The 23760-nt window shown below is 38.8% G+C and overlaps 1 protein-coding gene across 1 annotated transcript in view; it reads left to right on the top strand.

Annotated features, from left to right (window-relative positions):
• Nucleotides 1–23760, top strand: part of plxdc2 (plexin domain containing 2) — a 136360-nt gene that overhangs the window by 42669 nt on the left and 69931 nt on the right. The window contains exon 2 of the mRNA XM_036125709.1: nt 8432–8655. Within this exon, the coding sequence (XP_035981602.1) occupies nt 8432–8655 (224 nt within the window). The remainder of the gene's footprint in view (nt 1–8431; nt 8656–23760) is intronic.

The raw sequence follows: 23760 nt of genomic DNA, 5'->3' as shown, positions 1-23760 counted from the left end.
CTATGGACCGGCGACGGGAACAGAAAGAGGTGAGTCTGATAAAGCGGTGGGAACAGGTGGAAGCAGTTGTGGGTTAATTGCAGCCTGCCAGGTGAAACTGATCAGGCTGCGCAGGAACAAGAGAGAGGGAGAGAGGCTCAGCATGCAGCCAATAAGCTGCATCCTGACAATGTGTGCTTTATAGTCCAAAGAATACGGTAAATATACATAATAGGAATGAAAGGATAGGTTCAGCTTTCCTTCACCAGCTGAAGTCTCACTTACCACTCACTCCTCATGTAAGTTGCATTGTGAATGCACAGCACACACAACCCTTTGCAGAAACCCTTTAGATTTTTTGCAGCTCTAGTGGCTCGCTTTTATTCACAGTAGACTGACCAGAAGGGGGTGGAAAAAGGGGAGAGAGATGCGGCAAAGGACCATTGGTGGGATTTGAACCCGGGTGGACCGCGTCGAGGACTAAAGGCCTCCAAACATGGGTCGCGCTACCTGCTACGCCACAAGCGCGCCAAGGTCATTCATTTTTAAACAAATAGTTGACTGATCCTTCTTCATTCACTAACACCTTTTACCCTGAAGAGGGCTGCTGTTAGCATTTTAGTAGCACCTAGTAGCACTTGATGTCGTTTGCTAACTGACTGGAAAAAGATCTCGAGGGCTTCTCTGAAAACATCAGTGCAGAAGGTTAAGACTTATTTAACTTATTTGATTTGAAAGCTCAAATGCAACGTAAAAATGGCAGCGTACAAGAAATAGGATTCAGCGTAGACCCCCATGAGAGATTGCACCTGGAGGTAAATTTAGAGAAGTTCCTCGGTGTGGTCTGCTGTTTGGTTGATAAAGGAGCTTTTAGTTGGCCCTGAATTAAGCAGCCACCCAGAGACTGAAAGATAGAGAAATTCTCCATGTATGCACATTTTATTCCTTCCTGTGCAGAAATTAGGCTCATTGGACGCATGCAGATAAAAAAAATAAAGCAGATTCCATTTCCACGACTTTGCCAGTAATGTGTGGCAATCTTCTGCCCGCACACCGACTAAAGTGAAAACCAAAAGTAAACGAAGGAAACACGCAAGAACCTCAATGAAAAGAGCGGGAGCAGACAGCTCCTTCAGTCGGTGGTTTTACGGCCAAATCTCTGTGTCCCCTCAACGGTTCTAGGTGGAACCAAATCATGGTCCCCTGTGCTTTGTGAATCAGAGGTGTTGACAGACGTGAGTCTGGCCTATAAGGCTGCACGACAGAGTCAGGGCGAAGGTATGCCGGCGATTCTAGAGGCACTGGAAGAAATGCAGACGGAAAAGCTTCTCTTCTCACACCAGATTTGAAGAGGAGTCTGAGCCAAAGCCTTAACCTAGTGGGCGGGGGGGGGTTAGGTATCCCTTTAGGGGTTTGCCCTTGTTGCCCTCTTTAAATCTCTAACAAAGGATCCCAACTTTCCCCTGGATAATAAGATACTCAGCCATCTCTGCACCACAGAGGAGGGGCTCTCGTGAGAAATGCAGGTGCAAGTGATCCTTTTAAAGGGTGACTCACTGTGGCCATTCACAGGGAGAAAAGAGCAGCCGGTGATTCAAGCCCCCTATGTTGTGCTACCCAGCTTCTCACTGTATGTTGACGACCTGAGGAAGTTCCTGTAAAGAATAGAATCGATGTTCGTATGAAGCCGTGATGGTTCGTGTGGATGCTTCCTAAATTAACTCATATATTCGGGCCGCAGCCTGTGCTGCTTTGTCTGCATGGATGTGACTAATGGCCATTAGACACAGAGTGGGAGTCGGGAAGTATTAGAGGTATGCTGAAAATGAGACAGCAAGCAAATAGTTGGTTCGAAAAGCTTCTTTGGGGACAAAAGAGCCAAAAAGAGTTCATGCTTATGGAAGAATACCTATTCTCTACAGACAGGCTTGGTGATCAGCAGGTTTTGCTAATTAAGGTATAACTTCTTTGTAAATGCTTGGTTTTGAATACTTTTGCATTGTGAATTGTATCATGAAATACATGAAACAAAGCATAAAGTTTGGTTTTGATGACAAATAGCTCAACACTGTTGTTGTAGGTGTAGCGCAGAGCTTAAATAACCAAGTAACATAATAATGTGATAACAAACAAAATAGCATTGGGCTGGTATGAGATTGCCACACTTTGATAATAAAAATACCACGGTTTCACTTTACGAATGCATTCAGAAGCATTTAAACATAATCAAATACATTTTATTTCAAACAAAAAATCAACAATTGTTCCTCTGGCTGCATAAATGTTAGCATATTTTGATTATTACATTATTATTATTATTATTATTATTATTATTATTATTGTTGTTGTTGTTATTATTATTATTATTATTATTATTATTATTATTATTATTATTATTATTATTATTATTATTATTATTATTATTATTATTATTATTATTATTATTATTATTATTATGACCAAGTCTAGAACAATAGTTATATAACTGTGACTATTTGCAGTCATATACCATTTTAATTTTTTGCTTCTCCTTCCATAAATAGAAATTCCCACATTTATTCATTTTTATTTAGTTTCTGAGTGGGTTATTTTTGCTGTTTATGCCTGATAGAGCAATATACTTTGTGCATGTTTGTGCTACGTTTGTGCAAGAGGAGAACATTTGAACTAAAAACCAAGTAATATTCATTTTAAAATAATTTGAATAACTAATAAATAAGGTATGTACAGTCATAATCAGTTAATTAGAATATCATTGAAAAGTTCATTTAATTCCGTAACTCTATTCACTAAGGGGAAACACATTATGAAGATGTTTTAAAGCCTTTATTTCTACTCATAATTTATACCCCCAGCTTAATCAGATCAATAAATAAAAGCAATATTTTTCATGCAGAAAGGGGGGCTTAATGAAAAGCATGTATAATACCGGCTTAAAGGTGGTTATTTTCAATCTGACAAACAAGCCTTTTAGAAAAGCATAGTCTAATTAATTGAATATGACTGTTGAACGTTACACCCTGTAGAACCCAGTTACACCCGCATAAACAAAAACATTAACTAAAAAAGGAGGGGAAAAAAGGGAGATTTTTAGCAGCTGCAGCGCTTTAGTCATCCGCTGCTCGCCGATAGCCTGGATCAGTCAGGCAACCTAAACTTCAGCTGCTCCTCATGCAAAGTGCTGCAAACAATCTCCCTAACATGCAGCAGATGAGGTCACTTAAGTGAGCTAAAGCACCACATAGACACGCAATTTATAGTAAAATAGAATGAGGACATATTCCATTTTTTTAGAAAATGACTTTAAATCATAAGGTCAGATTTTCCGTGGGATGTGCTGTAGATGACGGAATTGTATACTTAGCGGGCATCCTAATGAAATACCCGACCCAGAGCGACAGATCTAGTAGCTTGAGGAGAAGCAAAACAGTAGGAAAGTTCGAAGGGGGCTCTGTTCACGATAGCTTCAATCCGCACTTTTCTGCAGTTTATGTTGGCTTTATGTTTGTTGCTGGCAGCGCTTCGCCTCACATGAAAGCCGCCACAATTTTAAAATATCACGTCATGATTTGCCGCGAATTGCGGCCAAACCCTGCTGCCAAAAAGCCCTTTTATTGACCGTATGTGAGTGCCAGCCAGATCCCTGAGTTTTCAGGTGCCTGTTGTGCAGAAGATAATCCCTCTCAACAGAGCAGACGGTCACGTGACGACGTAAGGATGCCTCATGAATATTCAGTTCTTGCAAAAAATAATAATCACATATTGATGTGTAATCTACATGACTGATCACTGAAAAGGAAAGTAGTTTTACTGTAGAAACACAAATGACCCATTCATTGACCAAAGGATATGAACAAGAAATTTTAATTTGTGGAAAACGTCAGGATACCGTCATCTCTCAACAGCTAGTCTTTTTACCCTTTTATTGAGATGTCTTCAGTGAGAAGATATAAAATGAAGTTTAACTTAAATGGTCTACCATTAAAAAGATGTTAAACTCTAAGAACATTATAAAGGGCAACCATAATGTTTTTAAAACTGAACTGATTAAAATCTTAGCATAACTATCAAGATGGTAACAGCCCGAAGTCTAGCAAGTATTGTAGATGAAGAAGTGTTTTTTCATCAGTCTGACCACCGGAAAGTTCATCTCTTGTGTCCTTGAGCCAAAAGAAAATGGCACCATCTGTCTTTTTATTTGACATTTTGTTAATCATTTCATGAAAGTGACGTTATGATGAATGGACTGAGCCTGTAAAGTGTATTTTCAGACGTATCAGTCACTCAACTCACTTTGACCCCATCAGCGTCTTTTAAACCTCTGCTCTTTTGAACGCTAACACATTCCTGGATAGTAGAGATTTGGTACCTCAGTAGTGTGAGACAGCTGCACTCTCCAGTGTTTCACAGCCGTCGCAGCACAATATGATGAGTCCAAAGGTTTTTAGTTGACAGAACACCCCCCCATCTTTGTCATGGACCTGTTTAATGATATTTAAGATCACAAGGCGGCTGCTGCTCCTATGCCAGCTGGTGTTCCAGAAGTATTAATGTAAATGTTCGCTCTAGTTTCTGTGTGCTTATCTTTATTTTCTGACCAAACCGCTAATTCAGCTCATCACTTCTGACACCTTTTGTTGCCCAGTGTCCCGTAGCTCTTCAGCTACGGGTCACTCTTTTTAATCTGTGTTCCTAGAATAACATTTGAAAAGGGAATATCTTTTTCTTTTTTTTTTTTCAAAGGAAATGAAAATTATATGTCTGAGGAGTTTCTTTCAGATTTAAATATCTCTGCTAGTGGAAGCAGAAGTCCATAAATTTTTGATAAATCGCTGTAATTTCGTGTGTCACCGGGGTTATTAAATTCGGGGCGTAAGCCTATTTCTGCTGGTAGAATTGCAGCTCAGTTTCGGAGCCTTAAAATTATCAGGTGAAGGGAGCTTTAATTATTCTCTGAAAACATTTTTTTTTTTTGTCTGCACGCTGTGACACAGTCATGTTTCATACTCAGGAGTCTGCTCTGCTAAATTCCTCCAGTCCAGATCAACACCCTTTTCCTACAAGCAAATGTATCTTCCTGCTTTTTGCTTTGCCAAGTGAATCTGTCAGCCCCCACTTTGGCTGAATTAGCATCTTAAGCCTCTCCGCCTGCTCCCACTCCTCCCCCTTTTTGGAGCACCGCTGGTCCCAGGGGCCCCGGCAGAAGGAGGAGGACAGAACTGGGATCTGACCGTGAGCGTGAGAGAAAAGAGACAAGGGGAAGGAGTTGGAAATGTGCTCCGCTGGTTAAACCCCGTGACCTCTGTCTCATGAAACAGAACGTAGATCAGTGACAGCGGAGAAATCAGCAGTTCTCTGTCCTCAAGCCAAAACTATTTGCATAAAGCAGCAACAGCATGCCAGCACTTTGTAAAGGAATTTTTGGATGAGTAAGATGAAGTTTATTACTAATTGTATTAGGGTCATGGGGGTGGGGGGGGGAGCTTAAGGTAATCAAGCATGGCGAGCATTTGAAATAAGGGGGAGATACATGGATAAACCGATCCATACTGGAATTGGTGATTGATAAATCATTAGAATGTATGAATTATTTTCGCTGGTTCCCTGACACGTCATAAAACGATTTTTTTTATCCTCTTCTGACAACATATGGCGGGTCTGGTTGCCCCACAGTGTCAGAGGAAGATGTGCTCTATAACGGGGGGAATGAGACAGTCCCCCTGTTGCATAGGCTCAGGTCTAATAAAGGAAGACATTTAAAGAGATTGATTAAAATTATACATTAGGTCTCAAAATGTTGCTAAAATTTTGTTTATTTGAAAACAAGCTGATTTGTTTGTACTGCATTTCATACCAGCCAATTAGTTAAGAGAAAACAGACAAAATAGTCATTTTCGCCAAAAACGTGGCACAATGACGGTGCGCCTTGTCTTAACTCTGTAGCCATATAGATGATAGAATATTTGTTCCTAAGCCACATAATTCTCAGGACTTAATAATAATAATAATAATAATAATAATAATAATAATAATAATAATAATAATAATAATAATAATAATAATAATAATAATAATGATAATAATAATGATAATAATAATAATATAATAAGTTTTCTGCATTTAACCCATCACCTTGCTGCTTACTGCACCAGGGGAGCAATCTGGGGCAAGGGTCTTGCTCAGGGACCCATAATGACAGTCTTCAGGGTTTGAACCCAGTACTTTCAGCCTTCGCTGATCGTAAGCACAATGATCTAACTACTAGTCAGCTCCTCCAGGCTCCTTTTAATACAATCATTCCTTGGGGGGGGGGGGGGGGGGGGCATTTTCTTACTCTGCCCCTTCAACTTGGAGAAGTCTACAGCTGGATCTGAAACTATCCAAGTTGATTCCTTGGCGACCATTTGAAATTGTTTTACGGAAAATGGAGACGTCCCCTCACGAAAGATGTTTTTAGGACATATTTTATTAGCTTATTTAATTTGAATCAAACTTTTTAATTATTTATTTTGTTTATATAGATGGTGTTTGTAACATTTTTTCTATGTATTTTCTTTGATCATAACAGGTCTCTCGCATAAACGAGATCTTGGATCTCAAGCAGAAAACCTATAAAAAAATAAAGGCTAAATAAAAGGAGGTGGAGGAGAAAACGTTCCTCCTGTTGCTGCAGTAACAGCAGAGATGAACTGCCTCCTCTGTAGATTCAGGCTGGAGGAGTTTTAGCAGCTCCTCTCTATAGGGCGATCCCAACTGGGTTTAAAAAGGTCTTCTGTTAGAGCAGATGAGTGGAATAGTTTGAATTGAAAAGGCCTAATGCTGTGAAATGATTCAAGCTTTTTTTTTATAAAGAGAACTTTTGTTTTTTCCTTCTGGGGAATTAGAATGTTGTTAAGCGAAGGCTTTTGCAAAGTTTTCTCTGGACTTTGGCTGCAATTTCACCCAGGTTTTTAAACAAGACGGTTAAACAAGCGGATGAATGGATGGATGGACACAAATTAAAAAGAATAACTTGAGGCTTTTAATTTAAAAGATTATAATAAAGCTTAACTCTTTGACAAAAAAAATTCTAATAACAAGAGGGTTCATTTAAAACGTTTGCAAATAAGTTTGCAAAATGTGCGACCTGAGAAGGAGCAGCCGAAGTTGAACTGAGAGACTAGAAATCATAAGAGATAAGATTAGCTTAGACTTGGGTTCAACTTTCTTTGCCGGGGTTGATAAACAACATGTTTTTAGGATCTAATCATTTTGCCAAGACTTAAGAAAATCGGCACGTACTTTATGAACAGGAAGAACAAGAAGTCGGGGGAGTGCAAAACTTTAATGAGACAGTAAGGTCTGAAATGGTATTAGAAGAAAAAAAGCTCTCATTTAGAGGACCAAGAGTGAACGTGGTCCCTCCAAGTAATTTTTTTGTATGTATGTGTGTGTATATATATATATATATATATATATATATATATATATATATATATATATATATATATATATATATATATATATATATGCAATGTGGCAATAAGAATTGTTGTCTTAATGCCAAAAAGAGCCCAACAGATTTTACTTTCACAAGCGGAGCGGTACTGCTTTCGCCATTGTGCTCCGCTTGATTTATACATGTAAATAGTTTTATTATAATTTATGCAGGGAGTATTTCATTTTATATGGACACTACAATGACAAAGTAGAAGAGAAAAAGAAAAACAAGGAAAAGGGAAAAAAAGAAGAAAAGGTTATAGAAAGAGGAAATAAAAGGGAGAGAATGGTCACTCTAAGTTCAAGAGCAACTTTATCAGACAGAATTTGAAGAAATGCAGTTAATACACAGTAAATTTGTCTGAGTAATATTTTTTGGGAGGGACCAAATGCTATCTGTTTCAGAGTAATCTTTTTTCAATTTGAGTAAAATTTACTCAGAGAAATGCACTGTGTATAAACGTATCTAAAAAATGCTGCTTTAGCAGATACCTTTTCATCAGTCCCAACCACTGTAGGTTTTTCTTAGTCCTGCTAACATAGAAATGAAATGAAAGCAGATGAAAGATTTGTGCGCATTCTTTGTTAGATTCACAGCCATTCAAAGCCCAGCCTGGCTGGTCACAGCATGCACTATAATATCCTATTAATATGTTTTAATTTTATGAAATTACTTTTAAACTCAGCTCCTAAGCCTTCATTAATTTCAGGATCCTGTAAGCTCATCTGATTAGAACAAAAAGAAAAATAATAACAAACATTTCTACCACACCCAAAGCTATATGAGCAGCAAATATACAGAATTGTTGCATGCTTTACATGTTTGCATGTAACTGTGTGATTGGGTCTGCCTCCATGGATACTACTAGCACAATGTATTTTTTATTTTTTTTTATCAAACACAACTCACCATCTTTAAGTGTTTAAGCTCCTTAAAGTGAAATTGTGTGTGCTTTCCTGCATTTTTCCACAGCGATCTCTTACTCCTATGGGCTGGAGCAGGATGGAGAGGAGGGTGCAGCAGTGGACGTGAGACTGTACAGTCAGCGGTGGAGGAGGTGGCTCTCCCCAAAACCTCGTAACATGGACAGCAACAGGGCCAGCCAGGAGCAGGAGCCGGAGCCAGAACCGGAGGAACCCGAAGGTTTCCCTGGCCTGCTGTCTGCGGAGGACACAGACAACAGTTCCCAGATTGAGGTAGGACGGGGAAAAATCAGCACTTCTTGTTTGGTCCATGTGGACACACCCTAAAAGACGAAATACCTTTGTGTATACACGTAGTCTCGTCTCTGTAGGGATGGGACATAAGTCTCAGAGTGTTATGGTTACCTAAAATTGCATATTTCTTTCTAAGACCTTAACTTCTTTGTGCATCTGCTTCATAGAGATGCTAGGTTACCATTTTGAGTTTGTACTATAAGTTTTAGAGCTGTTGATTGCTTATTACGTTTGTTTTTTTTTTTTTATGAACCTCCTCTCTAATTTATTTGTTATGATAATAATATATTATATCACTAGGCTGCATCCCTGGAAAATACTAAAAGCTTTAAACATGGGTACTGATTTAAATCTCCAAGTCTCTGTCTCACTGCTTCTTATCTTGCCGTGATTGGTGGCAAAGCTGAAAGCGTATTTTTATTGTTTTTAAATGTGAGGAAAAGGAAGCAGTTTTTTTTTGGCACACTGTCATAATTTTTCCCATTTTGGATGAATTGCGTGCTGTCACACAGCCGTTTGGTTTTATTTCAAGTATTTCTTTTTCCATACTTGCAGAAACTGAATCTTTAAGGCTCTGTACACAGTCTCCATGTAGCCAAATACTTATTAGATTAAATAATCAGAGAGCTGGTCAGAGTGTTGGAGCTGCTGCAACCATTTGTCAGGCCATGGTGAATTAATCTTTATTAGTGCAGACAGAACATTTGCATAGCGTCATCTGACCTGCTTTGATTCCGGAGCATTGGTACACGTGTGCAGAACACAGTTTCTCACAAAAGTGCGTAGACCCCTCACATTTTTCTAAGTCTTTTTTCATATCTTTTCATGGAACCACATTGAAGATATGACATTGTGATACATTAGTAAATTAGTCAGTCTACAGCTTGTAGAACAGTGTAAATTGGCTGTCCCTTAAAAAGCAACTCAACACACAGCCATCCATGTGTAAGCTGCTGCAACAAATGTGAGTACAGGCCTAAGTTAAAATATTTAAATCCTGCTCAAAGTGTGTGCACACACACACATGTATTGAGGCGGAGGCATATTTCAGTTGCTTATACTCAAAGTGTCTGTAGTGCAAGCTGGTCTCTTAATAACTCCTGTTTATCGTCACTTATTTTAGAGCCCAAATAAGCGACTTTACTTTCAGAAACGAGCCCAAAAAAACGCAACCCGCGACTCATGAAATTTACAAGCGACGTTAGAAAGAAGAAGTTCAAAGTCGCATAAAATAAGCGGATTTGGCAACAGTGAGCACGGGTCTGTTATGCTAGCCTCTAGCGTTCTTTGGAACTACGGAAAGCGCCAAGGGTAAAAAAAAACACAGTCGGGAGAGCGCTACTGGGAGAAAACCTTAGCAACGGTGTGTGTATTTTAACGCGTGTTAAAAAAAATTGTCGCCATTTTATATATATATATCCATCCATCCATCCATTTTCCAAACCGCTTATCCCTCATGGGGTCGCGGGGGTTGCTGGTGCCTATCTCCAGCTGTCAAATGGGCGAGAGGCGGGGTACACCCTGGACAGGTCGCCAGTCTGTCGCATACATATATATATATATATATATATATATATATATATATATATATATATATATATATATATATATATATATATATATATATATATATATATATAAAATGACATTATCTATAACAAAGTATGAAAAATTTGTTAATTTTACATAAAGTTAGGATTAACTCTGACTCTTCTAATTTAAAGGCCCATGAGGTAGCTGTAAGTTTCAAAAAAGGTTGGTGACCCTTGCCTTAAAGTGTAACTCAGCCCCTTACCAGAGCTTTACTCCACCCAATCTCATAATTCAAAATTGTGCTGAGGGAAGGCAGAGCCCGGCAGATTAGACAGGTTTAGACACAAAAGCAGGATATCAACACAAAATGCAGTGATTTGAAAAAACAACGACCAGGATATTTAGACAGCACTATAAAACAACCATGTTAACAGTTTAAAAGCAAAAAATAGTTACCCTTTAACACCAACAATCTTCTTGATTCCTACTTTACTGATGAGTCCATACTATACTAAAGTCCAATTAAGTGAGCAAATAAATCAATATACTGTACATATAAACATACACAAACACATTCACATGTGCCTACACACATTTACATTAAGACGCTTATTACTTACAGCCCACATGACCACAACCATTGCAAAAGTAGATATATACACCAATTTTAGTTTTGTTTAAGACATAGCCAACCCTCCCCTCTCTGGAAGGTTTCATCTAAGTGAGGTTTTCATTTAAACAGTGCTTAACTATTTAAGTAATGAAAAAAATATTTATGAAGAGGAGCATTGAAGATTTAATGCTTTATATGAAATTAAGCTCAGTCTTAAGGTGTCCGTGTGTGGGACTGGAGCTTTTCATATCTGGGCTCAGAGCGGACAGAGCAGGAAATTAACCCAGACTCCTATGAGGACAGATCGGTGAACCTGCCGGAGATTAATAGCCTCGCTTGACCAGTGGGTTTTGGGTCTGTGGGAATGAAGGGCATCAGCCCGTTCCTTGTTGTGGCGTCTCTTCTCGCTCTCCGCACCGAGGAGTTCAGCCATAATGACGGCGGCCACCCGGGCTCAGACAGCTCGTTAAGTTTTCCTGTGGCTTCTAATCATCTCAGGTCCACAGGCCCATGTCTCACAGGGAAGACGGAGGACGCTTTGATCGTCAGCTGTAAACATTCAGGCACACAACTGTGTACATGGACCATGTTCAACTTAACACACTAAAATACTCTGTTGAGCAGGGCTAAATGGCTTCAGAGAGCCTCTTCTCCGTGTGCAAAGTGCATGGTATTTGTTTATTAATGCTGTGACCACACTTTTAAGATCTGTACTTAGAAAAAGTCTGCCATAACGAATACCCTGTACTTTACTTGCTATACCTGTTCGTATTAAACAGTGGCTCTAAAAATAGGCTTTGAGATTTGGTAAACCAACAACGACCCAGAATAAAATAGAGAATAAGAAATCAGAAGGAAATGCAGTTGTTTCTCTTTATTTCCAATGAATGTATATCCTAACTAGGCTATTTTATTACAAGGGGGGGGGACTGTGGAGAAATGCGGCCAAACACTTCTATAAAATTCAATCTGTGTACAGTTCAGCAGCAGACCTCCATTACTTAAGCTATACAAGAAATCCTATAAAGACTGACAACATATAAGTTATTGCTGAAGAGGCTTTCATCTTGCTGTTAATCACCAGTATTTTCAAGGTCCTCTAACACCAATGTTGCAAATGGATGAACAATCTTTGTAATAGTCATCTTCCCATATAGTTACCGCATAAAGATTGCAGCTGTAGTGCACACTAACACCTCGGATCTGACCTTTCACACACATTCAGTTACTTCCGACAAGGATTTCAAAAGGCAGAGCACCTTAGTTCTGGTTAGATTAGACTCTTATCCTTCACATGATGTCCCAGAACATTCAACATATGAATGTTTAATACCGTGCAGTACTTTTTATGACAACAAAACAACAAATGTTTGTTATTTTACCAGTGAAAAATGCCTTTAAAGGGAATGATATTATTGTTATTGTTAATAAGTCAGGAAGGTTTTTAAAAATAATCCATAGTAAAATTAAACTCTGCCTCTTCATTTCTTAAAACTGCTACATGTGTAAAACCTTGAGTGTGGCAGGCTGCACCCAGCCTGAAGATGGTTTTCATCTAAATATGATAGTCTGTTTACATTCATATTTCTACATAAAATTAAAAGGTATAATGGGGGCGGGAGAAATAACAATGCAGTTTTGTTCTAATTTGACTTCTCCAAACATTTCCAGTAGTGCTCGTCAGAGATGTGAAGGTTTTGTCTGACTCCTCCCCTGGAATACAGGGTCCACAGAACCAAGATGGAAGCCCAATCCTTTTACAAAACAAGCCTGATCACCTTGCCAGACTGTGGTCGCTATAAATGTCTTTGTGTATCGTACACATTTTGTTACTTTCAATTGCTTTATGTGAGGGATATGTCCTGTTATTTCTTTGCACCTCCAACATGCTCAACATCAGTTCTTGACTTCCTCTAAAAACGTTTTGGTTTTTTTTGCACTTTGTTGTTGTCCAATTTTGCTTGGAAGTGATCTAAAGTCAGAAACTGTCCATAAAATCTGAGCCAGATAAGCCAGCCTCTACTTTCTTTAAACGCAGAACGACCTTGAGGCTGGTTCAAGCATCTGCAGGGCTGAGAATCCCTCATAGGATGAGAAATGTAAGTCAAGACAAGTCGGTCTGAACATTAAAAGGTGACAAGATCCTGACCTCAATGTAATGTGTTTTTATTATTTATGTAAATCCATGGTTTGGTCTAAGAATGTCACATATAGTCCTCTCAGCAGCTTCTTGTGAAAAACAAGGAAAAAAACATTAAAGTATTAATAATTGATTTAATATTTCTTTAGTAAGTTACCATAAAAAGGATGATGCCCTTCAAAGTGTCCATTATCAAAAATTAATGGACTTCATGGAAGCAACCAGTTTCACGCCTCCACATCATACATTAATTTCTGATAATGGACACTTCGTCGGGCGTTATCCCTTACATGATCTTTGGTAATATTTTGGAATGTTCTTTCATGTTTTTTTATTTTATGTTAGTTTATATGTTCAATTATTCATTTAAAAGTAGACTTTAGTGTAATAATGTGTGTGTGTGTGTGTGTGTGTGTGTATGTATATATATATATATATATAGATATATATATATATATATATATATATATATAGATATATATATATATATATATATATATATATATATATATATATATATATATATATATAGATATATATATATATTATATATATATATATATATATATATAATATATAATACAAATCAGGTATTTTGTGCAAGAAATATAATTATTAATCCATTTTCTTTTTTTCTTTATAAATTGCCTAATTACCATGAGAATGTATGCATACATATTTCATCTATATGAAAAGAGAATCCAAGTATGACAAGTTAGTTCCCTCATTAGAAGTCCTTTATCAGAATGATTTTTCAATATACATAAACCTGAATGATATTTGAGACTGATAAATTATCAATACACTAATATAGTTTAACAATCAATCTACCACATAACTAGCACCAATACTTTTGAAACTACGGCCAACAGAAGTTTTAAACTGCTAATGTTCTACCTTCCTGTCACAGGTAGCTGTGTTGCAGTGCTGATACTGAAGCTTGTATGTTTGCACGCACAAAAGGCAACAGTTTCAGCTGTATTATTTTTGCTTCTGGTACCCTAGAAAACATTTGGCCTCCAATCTTTGGTAAAATTAAGTCGGCATGTTCTGCAGCCCCTCCAAACTGGAGCTGTATCTGTGGTTATTACACCAGCTTCCTGATTTATTTTTTCTGAAGCAGTAAAAATGTCATGAGCTTTTTTCTGGATATGCTTAATTTGATTGCATTAAATGTGCCAAAAACAAAAGTAAGGTTCCTGTGTAAAAAAATATATTGTTGTATTAAGCTAGTTCCTTTTTTAACTCAGTTTTGAGCTTGCTAACAGTTCAAATGAAAGTAGCTAAACTAAACAAAAAAGGACTGTTTTTGAAGAAACTATGCTCAGGCAAGTCAGTTTGTTTTGTTTCCATTCCTATAAGTCAAGTGCACTTTATTTAAATCTCCTTGTTCTTTGCTCTGAGCGCAGTCTGTTTCTGTTAAATTGGTGCCACATTTTTTGTTGCGAACAATGCCTCATTTTATCTCACCTTGACATGACAGTTTGAAGCAAAGCCTTTAATTGCAGACAGTCTGACACCCTGAATGGGTTTTACTTACTGGAGGAGCTCTCCGGATCGTTAATCCACATTAAAGACCTCCTTTGCTGACTGTGTCTTTAGGTTGCTGTAAGAAATTCTGGACTAAACTGTGGGAACGGGTCAATGTCCCTGACTGTAAGCCAGGTCTCATTTTTTTCAGGGCAGTGATTTTTCTCTTGCTGTCACTAATGGCTTTTGTCAACTGTTGAGGTGTTATTCTTTTGTAAATTATTGGATCTGAGGTTGTAGTTTTTGCCTCACAATGTAAACTCCTTAAGCAGTACTGTGTAGAATTTGACCAAAGTATTAGCTTAATTTGAGGTATATTAAATGATTTTAAGGTCAATATACAACACTTGGCACATATGGATGCTCAGTGCAGGCTGCTCTTCTGAAAAACTCGTCTGTGTAACTTGAGAGGTGCAGATGCAGCTCTGAATGGGTGTTGTGAACCACAACGCCGCTTTGCAGCAGTCTGATCTCCCCTTAAACACGAGAACTAACATTAAATGCTTCTACTCTCGTCATCCTTGGGTCAAAGTTTGTCATGGCCAGGGTTATTATTATAAAATACAATAAATATAGTTCACAAACCTGCATGTCAGCTCTTCTCCTCCTGATGAAGTTTCTGCAGCCTTATATAGTCAGATGATTGAGGCCGTTGTCTGCCCCGACCTTCTCTTCCACGGCTGCTGTGGCCTTTTCTTTACAAGTAATATATATATATATATATATATATATATATATATATATATATATATATATATATATATATATATATATATATATATATATATATATATATATATATACACATACACTCACCGGCCACTTTATTAGGTACACCTGTCCAACTGCTCGTTAACACTTAATTTCTAAGCAGCCAATCACATGGCGGCAACTCAGTGCATTTAGGCATGTAGACATGGTCAAGAGAATCTCCTGCAGTTCAAACCGAGCATCAGTATGGGGAAGAAAGGTGATTTGAGTGACTTTAAACGTGGCATGATTGTTGGTGCCAGAAAGGCTGGTCTGAGTATTTCAGAAACTGCTAATCTACTGGGATTTTCACGCACAACCATCTCTAGGGTTTACAGAGAATGGTCCGAAAAAGAAAAAACATCCAGTGAGCGGCAGTTCTGTGGGCGGAAATGCCTTGTTGATGTCAGAGGTCAGAGGAGAATGGCCAGACTGATTCGAGCTGATAGAAGGGCAACAGTGACTCAAATAACCACCCGTTACAACCAAGGTGGGCAGAAGAGCATCTCTGAACGCACAGTACGTCGAACGTTGAGGCAGATGGGCTACAGCAGCAGAAGACCACATCGGTGCCACTCCTTTCAGCTAAGAACAGGAAAATGAGGCTACAATTTGCACAAGCTCATCGAAATTGGACAATAGAAGATTGGAAAAACGTTGCCTGGTCTGATGAGTCTCGATTTCTGATGCGACAGTCGGATGGTAGGGTCAGAATTTGGCGTCTACAACATGAAAGCATGGATCTATCCTGCCTTGTATCAACAGTTCAGGCTGGTGGTGGTGGTGTCATGGTGTGGGGAATATTTTCTTGGCACTCTTTGGGCCCCTTGGTACCAATTGAGCATCGTTGCAACGCCACAGCCTACCTGAGTATTGTTGCTGACCATGTCCATCCCTTTATGACCACAATGTACCCAACTTCATGATGGCTACTTTCAGCAGGATAATGCGCCATGTCATAAAGCTGGAATCATCTCAGACTGGTTTCTTGAACATGACAATGAGTTCGCTGTACTCAAATGGCCTCCACAGTCACCAGATCTCAATCCAATAGAGCATCTTTGGGATGTGGTGGAACGGGAGATTCGCATCATGGATGTGCAGCCGACAAATCTGCGGCAACTGTGTGATGCCATCATGTCAATATGGACCAAACTCCCTGAGGAATGCTTCCAGCACCTTGTTGAATCTATGCCACGAAGAATTGAGGCAGTTCTGAAGGCAAAAGGGGGTCCAACCCGTTACTAGCATGGGGTACCTAATAAAGTGGCCGGTGAGTGTGTATATATATATATATATATATATATATATATATATATATATATATATATATATATATATATATATATATATATATATATATATATATATATAAGTGCTGGGCAAGTTAACGCGTTAATTTCGCGTTAACTCATTAGACTATTAACGGCGATATTTTCTTTAACGCGCGTTAACGCATGTTGGTCACATGCTTTTATTTTGTGAAGGTCTGTTGCTGCGGTGTAGGGGTTTGAATCAGAACAGTAGCTGGCGATAATGCACCAATAACCTCGCTGTCAGCCCAGCCTCAGATTCAAAGAGGAAGAAAGGTGCTGGCCGGAAAAAAACACAGCTGACATGCGGAAGGCGGTGTTTCCCGCAGGAGCGGAGCGAGCTTAGGCGAGGCGAGGCGGTGAGTTGGCGGCCGGAACAAGTTTTGTGCGGAGCGGAGCGGGGGGGGGGGGTCTGCATCGACGCCGTCGGTGAAGTCGCTTCTCGTTTCAAAGTATCCATGTATTTTTGCCTGTTTTCCCCCTGCCATTCACTATATGCACGCGAGAAAGCAACAACAAAAAACCGCGTGTCAACGTCAAATAAACGCAAGCATATCGAGTTAGCAAGCATTTCAGTTTAAAGTTCTTCCAGCATGGAATATGACAGAAACAAGTTAGTTGGAACCACTGACAAGTTAAACTTTGGTATTGAACATAAAATGGTAATGCTGCTCCCTGCTGTTACCTCAGAAATTGCCTGTTTTTGGTAGATTTTTTCCCCATAAAGAGAATTCCCTGTCAGTGGCAATAAGCTTTAATTTATTATTATTGCTATTTTTTGTTTTACATGTTTAAGTTGAGCTTTACACTAAATATGTGTTACTGATAAGTGCTACAAATGTTACAACACTTTTGTTCATATGGCAGCAGAACATTAAAATAAAAGTGCTCTTTACACTACTTTTGAATTCATTCTTGGAGTTTGTAAATACAATGCGATTAATCGCGATTAATCGCGATTAATCAGTGCGATTAATCGCGATTAAATATTTTAATCGTTGCCCAGCCCTAATATATATATATATATATATATATATATATATATATATATATATATATATATATATATATATATATATATATATATATATATATATATTTCCTTTTAAAAGTGTTTTGATATTTGACAGGCCTTTTTTTTGTTTTTTTCTCCTCCTCTATTCCTCCTTCACCGGCAAAACTGCTGCCACACTTCTCCTCTGACCCGTATCATCAGTCAGACAGGTAATATCAGTGTTTGTAGAATCCCCAACAACATTTGGTGAAAAAATAACCACAATATTTAACATTATAGCGCCGCTGAAAAGACTAGGTGGCTTGCTGGGAATCGTTTTAGGCGTCACAGCTGCTGAAATCATTTGCCTTTCATACAAAGAGCACCCATGCATAACGTGTAGCCTGCTCGTTTTGTACTCGTGAAGTCAGGGATTTCAAAGCCTTGTCCAGCTGTTTACTGATGTTTGTCAAGTTTAACAGACAGACAAACAAACAATTTAAAGACAGTAATTTTTTTTTATTTTTTTTAATTAGACCAGCTCTTTCATTTTGTTTCTTTTGAAATCCAAATGATTTTGATGTGACAGCCTGGAGGGGGTAAAAAAACACGACTACAAACATTTTCTTTCAGGAGAATGTTAAGTAGCTCTCACAAAAAAAGGTGTTGAAAATGGAAACAAACACACAATATCTTATAATTACAGCAACTTGGCCAAAACAAATCCCCTCTAGTCAAGGAGCTGTTTTCATGCAAGCCTTGAAATTCAAGAGTTGAAGAATTGTTCTGCTGGATAATTGAAGTATACAAAGAAATCGTGAATAAATAGAAAAATGTTACATGGTCTATTTGATTTTATTTGCATAATAATAAGGCCATTGTTACCAAGAACTACCCGAAGTAGGTTTCTGACTCGAAATGAGAGGTCAGAGGTCTAAAGTTGAGTTACGAAATAGTCTTGGGAGGTACATTGAAGCTGGTAATAGTATGCTAGTAGTGTAAGGATTCATCTTATGCTTCAAGTCAGAAAACAGTTCTTTAATCTGTAGAAGATTCAGTAAGACACTCTTATTATGCACAGCACATTTATTTATTTCATTTTTTAAAATGCTCCAGCATAATGCCAAGAAAAGACGTGCTACAAAAGCCTAAGCGTATCCTTCTGTGTTTTTTTTATTATTATTTTTTAATTCATTTGGTGATTGGTGGCCTTTTTTGGCCTTGAGCATCTGCCCCCCCCAAAATATCTGTGCACGTGCCAAGTGCGTCTCTAGTTATTACTAAAACACGTATTTGTTATGCACACGTTTGAGTGTCTAAGATTGTCGTAAAGTCTTTATATTCATGTCAAAGAGAATAGATGAGCTCAGACACTTCAGATCAACAGTGGTCATCAATAAATCCAAGCCTCATTTATTTTCAGGGGAACACTGGTTTCGGCATGGCTGAGTTCGACACGTTCGCAAATCTTTGGCATAAATATTCAGAAAGGCACACGGCCCCGGGGTTTACAAGCAGCGTGTCAGTCTGAGAATAATTGTTTTTTAGCTGCAAAAAAGTGTTTTACACGTGTGTAAAATGTCCTTCCACATGTCTAATCAGGCTGCAAAATCACCTAAAGATCCGAAATGCCACGCAGACATGAAAATGAAAACCCTGACCTCGAGCCAGTTCTGTATTTCCGACCTATTGTGATATTTCTTTGCCAGAAGACATACAGCCTGTGCAGCGTTACACGCTCGGTTCAGCCGTCCAGGAGCTGCTCGGGAAGATCTATACCAAAATGATTTACAATGTGGAGAACGGATGACAAAAATTACAGAACGCAGCTAAAAGGATCTCTGTGACTGACTGAAGCTGTCGCTGTGTCAAGCCTTATCTACTCCAGGAATAAAACAAACACACTGGAAACATGTGGCTGGCTCTGAGATGACAGATTACGCAGACAGCTCCTTCTTCACATCCGTACAGGAGCGGTTTGGATGACGCCGAGGAAGACAAATGGCGTTTTGTGTTCAGATGGAAATTCCCTGTTTTCTGTCACGTCTGCGTTTTCAAAGCCGTCCCGTTACTGAGCCCTGGCCCTGCTCCTCTCTGAGATTACACGTTGTCAGCCGTTGATTCGCCTGCTTGTTTAACATGCTTCAGATCAGTGCAGTAAAGTTGATGATTGTGTGCGTTTCCAAGGAGGGAGAATCTAAAACAGTGAAGCAACAGACTGCTGCCGTGCCTCTGTTACTCTTTACCGGCTTCGTTTTCTAAAATCGATTTGTTTACAGACTCCCGCTGGATGGTATAGATGAGTAACGATATGTTTTTTTTCTGTGTTTAAAAACCTGCAGTGCCGCATACCGTCTCACACAGCTGCTGCCGCTTGGAAATGCTCTCCAGGTGAACCTGGATGTGTTCAAAGATTCATCCTCTGCTTTCACTAGAGATCATGAGCTTATGAGCGTAGGGTGTAGTGAAGTTTGTACAGCCACGAGGAGAACGCCTAAATTATACATTAGATTCTTGGACTCAGCTCGCGCTGCTTACTGAACCTTTGGAACAGAACCCATATCATTTATTAAACTGAAGCCTCTTGGTGATTTGTAGACCCCGGCATGGAACGTGTTATTTATCAGCAAAGAACCAATTGTACGATGCGTTTTCATTGTTCTTCTGAGGTAAAATGTTTTTTATATTTTGTCCATATTGGACATAACAGAGTTATATCTGTTGCTATGCAAGAAAATAAACATTCATTGCACAACAATACAGCTGTTTCTGCTTTGCTTTAGAGAAACGGGTGTACTGTGCTGCCATTCTTCCTGTTGTTGCATTTTGTTTTCTTTCTACACTGTATTGCCAGAAGTACTGGGTCACCTCTCCAAATCATTTAATCCAAGTGTTCCAATAAAATCCAGGGTTGGCTACCCATGCAGACTGTTTCTACCAACATTTGTGAATGAATGGGTTGCCCTCAGTAGCTCTGGGAATCTCATTGTGGTACTATTGCCAGATGCCACCTCTGCAATTGGTCTGGTAATGAAATTCCTTCACTGTTAAGTATTCCACTCTTATCAATTTAGGGTATTATAACAAGGTGAAAATGATTAGGAAGAACAGAAAATCAGCCACAAATTGGAAAGTTACTTAAAATCCAAAAGTGGGGTCAGCGCGGCGGATGCTGTGGAGCAGATTGCTCTGAGGTCACCAACTTCCTGCAGAGTCTAGGTTACTTTATGCTTGACGCTTGCTTTATATGTTCCGCATGGAAATGAGACATGCAGACACAACGTCTGCAGCGTTTATGCTCGGCTTTTCCTCGGAAGTAGCACTTTTCTCCTAGACTCTAGGGGGCAGCATCGTGCTCCTACACCAAGCGTACTACACCCCACTACACATAAGTCATACAGCGCCTGTGGCAAGGCATCCTGTCTACACGACGTCTGAAACCAGGATGTCTTTGAATCTTTCCACCTTGGAAATAATTTTTAGAGAAAACATTGTCGTTGTGATGTACACGAATGCAACAACACATTTCCATTTTAACCAAAAAAAAACATTGTTTGGTCCTAGTTCCAGTGATAAGACTTACCAGTTCTTCGGAATAGGGAGGCATTTTGTATAATTGTGCTGTATGCCGTTGACCCGGTGGGAACAGTTTGTGGATGTCCCCTTCCCTTTCCAACACGACTGGCCCCCAGTGAACAAAGCAAGGTCTACAAAGACATGGATGAGGGAGTTTGCTGTGGAAGAACTTGAGTGCCCTATAGAGGCCCAGATTAAAATGGATGAATTAGAGCAGAGACGGCATCAGTGACAGACCTGGAGATGTGCTTCAGAAAAAGTGGTCAAAAATACCCATAAACACACTTGTAAACCATCTAAAGCCTTTCATGAAGAGTTTAATCTATTAGAACGGCAAACATTGCTATATTAAAACTTATGGATGAAGAATAGGGTGTCATTCTATTTCATAAATGTGTGAAGCCAGTCAGTGAATACTTTTGGTGATATTTTCCCTATTCCATGTTTGATTTGGTTAGGTGTCTCTTAAGTAGTCGCAGAGAAACAATTTTTTTTTTTAGCCATCATGAAGGTTCAGGTATAATTGTGGCTGGATATTTGCTCAGTCCTCTCCACTCTTCATCTGAAATGGAGGAGCTCATTTAAAGCTGTTTTTCTCTTTAGGCATACAACCTATTTCTAATCTGTTTGAGTTGAGGGCAGTTTCTGAAGGTGTGCCCAAGTTCTATCTCACTAGCTTCACATTTCAGGTAGAGTTGAAGGATTTTAAAGTAGTCCTCCTTAATATTTAAATTTCCCTTGTGCAACGCACTTGTCCCACTGACAGTGACAATGAAAGGATACTAGAGATTATACACCAAAAATCCTGTCAGGGCTGAAGCTAAGAAAACAGCAGAAAACTTCTAATCAATGTCGTCAAAGAAGCAACAAAACATCCCAAGGTGGCTGCAAATTGACATAGGTGCGAGGACGACGCATCCTGTGGCTGATGTCTCCTTTTGAGTTTTGGTCGTTACCCAACTTCATCAAATATGGTAAGAACAAAAGTACAAAACTGCAAAGCAACAAACTGAACGCTGAACTTGTCACCCAGCGGACGTTCCTGTCATTTATCTTCCTCTGCTTATTGTTTCGTCATGTATTCAGCAGCGTCTTTTGAATAAAAGTTTATTGTTGTGTATGCATCATGACAACAACCCTCACAGTCAGTAAGTCCTGGGCGGCACGTGGTTGACAGTGGAGGGACAGTGACTTCTGAGGACTTACCGAGGACTTGTTGATGTTCAATGGAGCGTGGAAAGGACGGCAATAAGCAGGATGTCTTTTCTTGTTTCCCATGGTAATTTAGTTAGATGGAAGAAGACCTCTGAAGCTATTACCTGTGGACTTCTCAACTTTAGGAAATTATTTTTGAGTTTTATTTAGCAGTCAGATGCATTTAAAGGGACACAAATTCACTGTCTTTTTTTAGGTCAAGCCAAATTAATCTTTTTTTTTACCTGAACTTTGCACATTTTGTTTTTTGAATGTTCACCATTGGAAATATTTAAAAAAAATATTCTTCCACAACCCAAGCTTGCACAACTGGCCAGATATGGGGCGCAGCTGCAAATTACGGATTAGTAACGATTATCAGCCGAAGCAGAGCTGCAGACATGAGGCATGGGGACAATTAAAGTGCATGTTTGGGACAGTGTAGTACAACGTCACTGTATGATGCGCCTCAACCTCAACATACTAAATCATTCATTCAGAGCTTCTTTTTGTGCTCAAACACAATGGCAGCTGAGGAATTAAGATTTAAAATTAAATTTTTTTGTTGAGCTTTTTCTGTATTTTCTGTATTGGCCCCAACTTACCTTTAGACATATTTAAAAAGCCCCCCGAACATAAAAATAAATAAATAAATCTTTAAGGGATAAGGCTTTATTCAAGGTCTCTATTCTGTCGCAAAGCCTCTCAGAAGCGGAAATATGTTGGCACAGTATTCAGTCCTCAGGATAATGAAATATTGATGTAGTGGGCGGCTCAGGTGAAAGCCGCAGACAGAAATGTGTGGGAGTCTGGGGTGGATTGTGTGCTGTTTTTCTTTCCTACAAAGCTGTCGGTACATTTTCGACAATTTGCATTTTTTTTTCCTCTCCAGATCTAGTTTCAGTAATTGTGTTTGCGAAGGCCAGACTAATTCCAGCAGTACGCTGGTAGGCTCCAAGTCTCAAGTCTCGCTTTAAGCTTTTAACCTCTGCAGCTTCTGTTTGAAGCTGTGCATGTAAAATTGCAAATAAATCTGAAATTTACAAAAAATATATATATGCTATGTGCTTAACACGTGTGTTAAAAAGCACACCCAATACATTAACAAGAACTTTAGAGGGCTTTATTTCTGGAAAAATAGTAATATTTAATAATATATAATTAAAAAAAAAATTTATGGTAAAGGTCCAAATAGTAAATGTTTTATAGAACTCCCACAGACTGCTTGCCTGTATGATCGGTCTCATGGGGAATTAACATTATGCTAAATTGGCCCATTTAATTTTTGGGCGTAGCGACCACAAACACTTCCAATATGACCTTTGACAAGCTTGTAAGCGCTTTCTCCAAGTACCTTGAAAACCTCTCACATAACCCCATACTATCTACTAATAATGACATTGTGAACCATAAAATATGAATGTTGCCATGAACCTGAAGT

Source organism: Fundulus heteroclitus, chromosome 21, assembly GCF_011125445.2.
Source record: "Fundulus heteroclitus isolate FHET01 chromosome 21, MU-UCD_Fhet_4.1, whole genome shotgun sequence".
NCBI classification, from domain to species: Eukaryota; Metazoa; Chordata; class Actinopteri; order Cyprinodontiformes; family Fundulidae; genus Fundulus; species Fundulus heteroclitus.
This window is presented reverse-complemented; position numbering and strand designations above follow the sequence as displayed.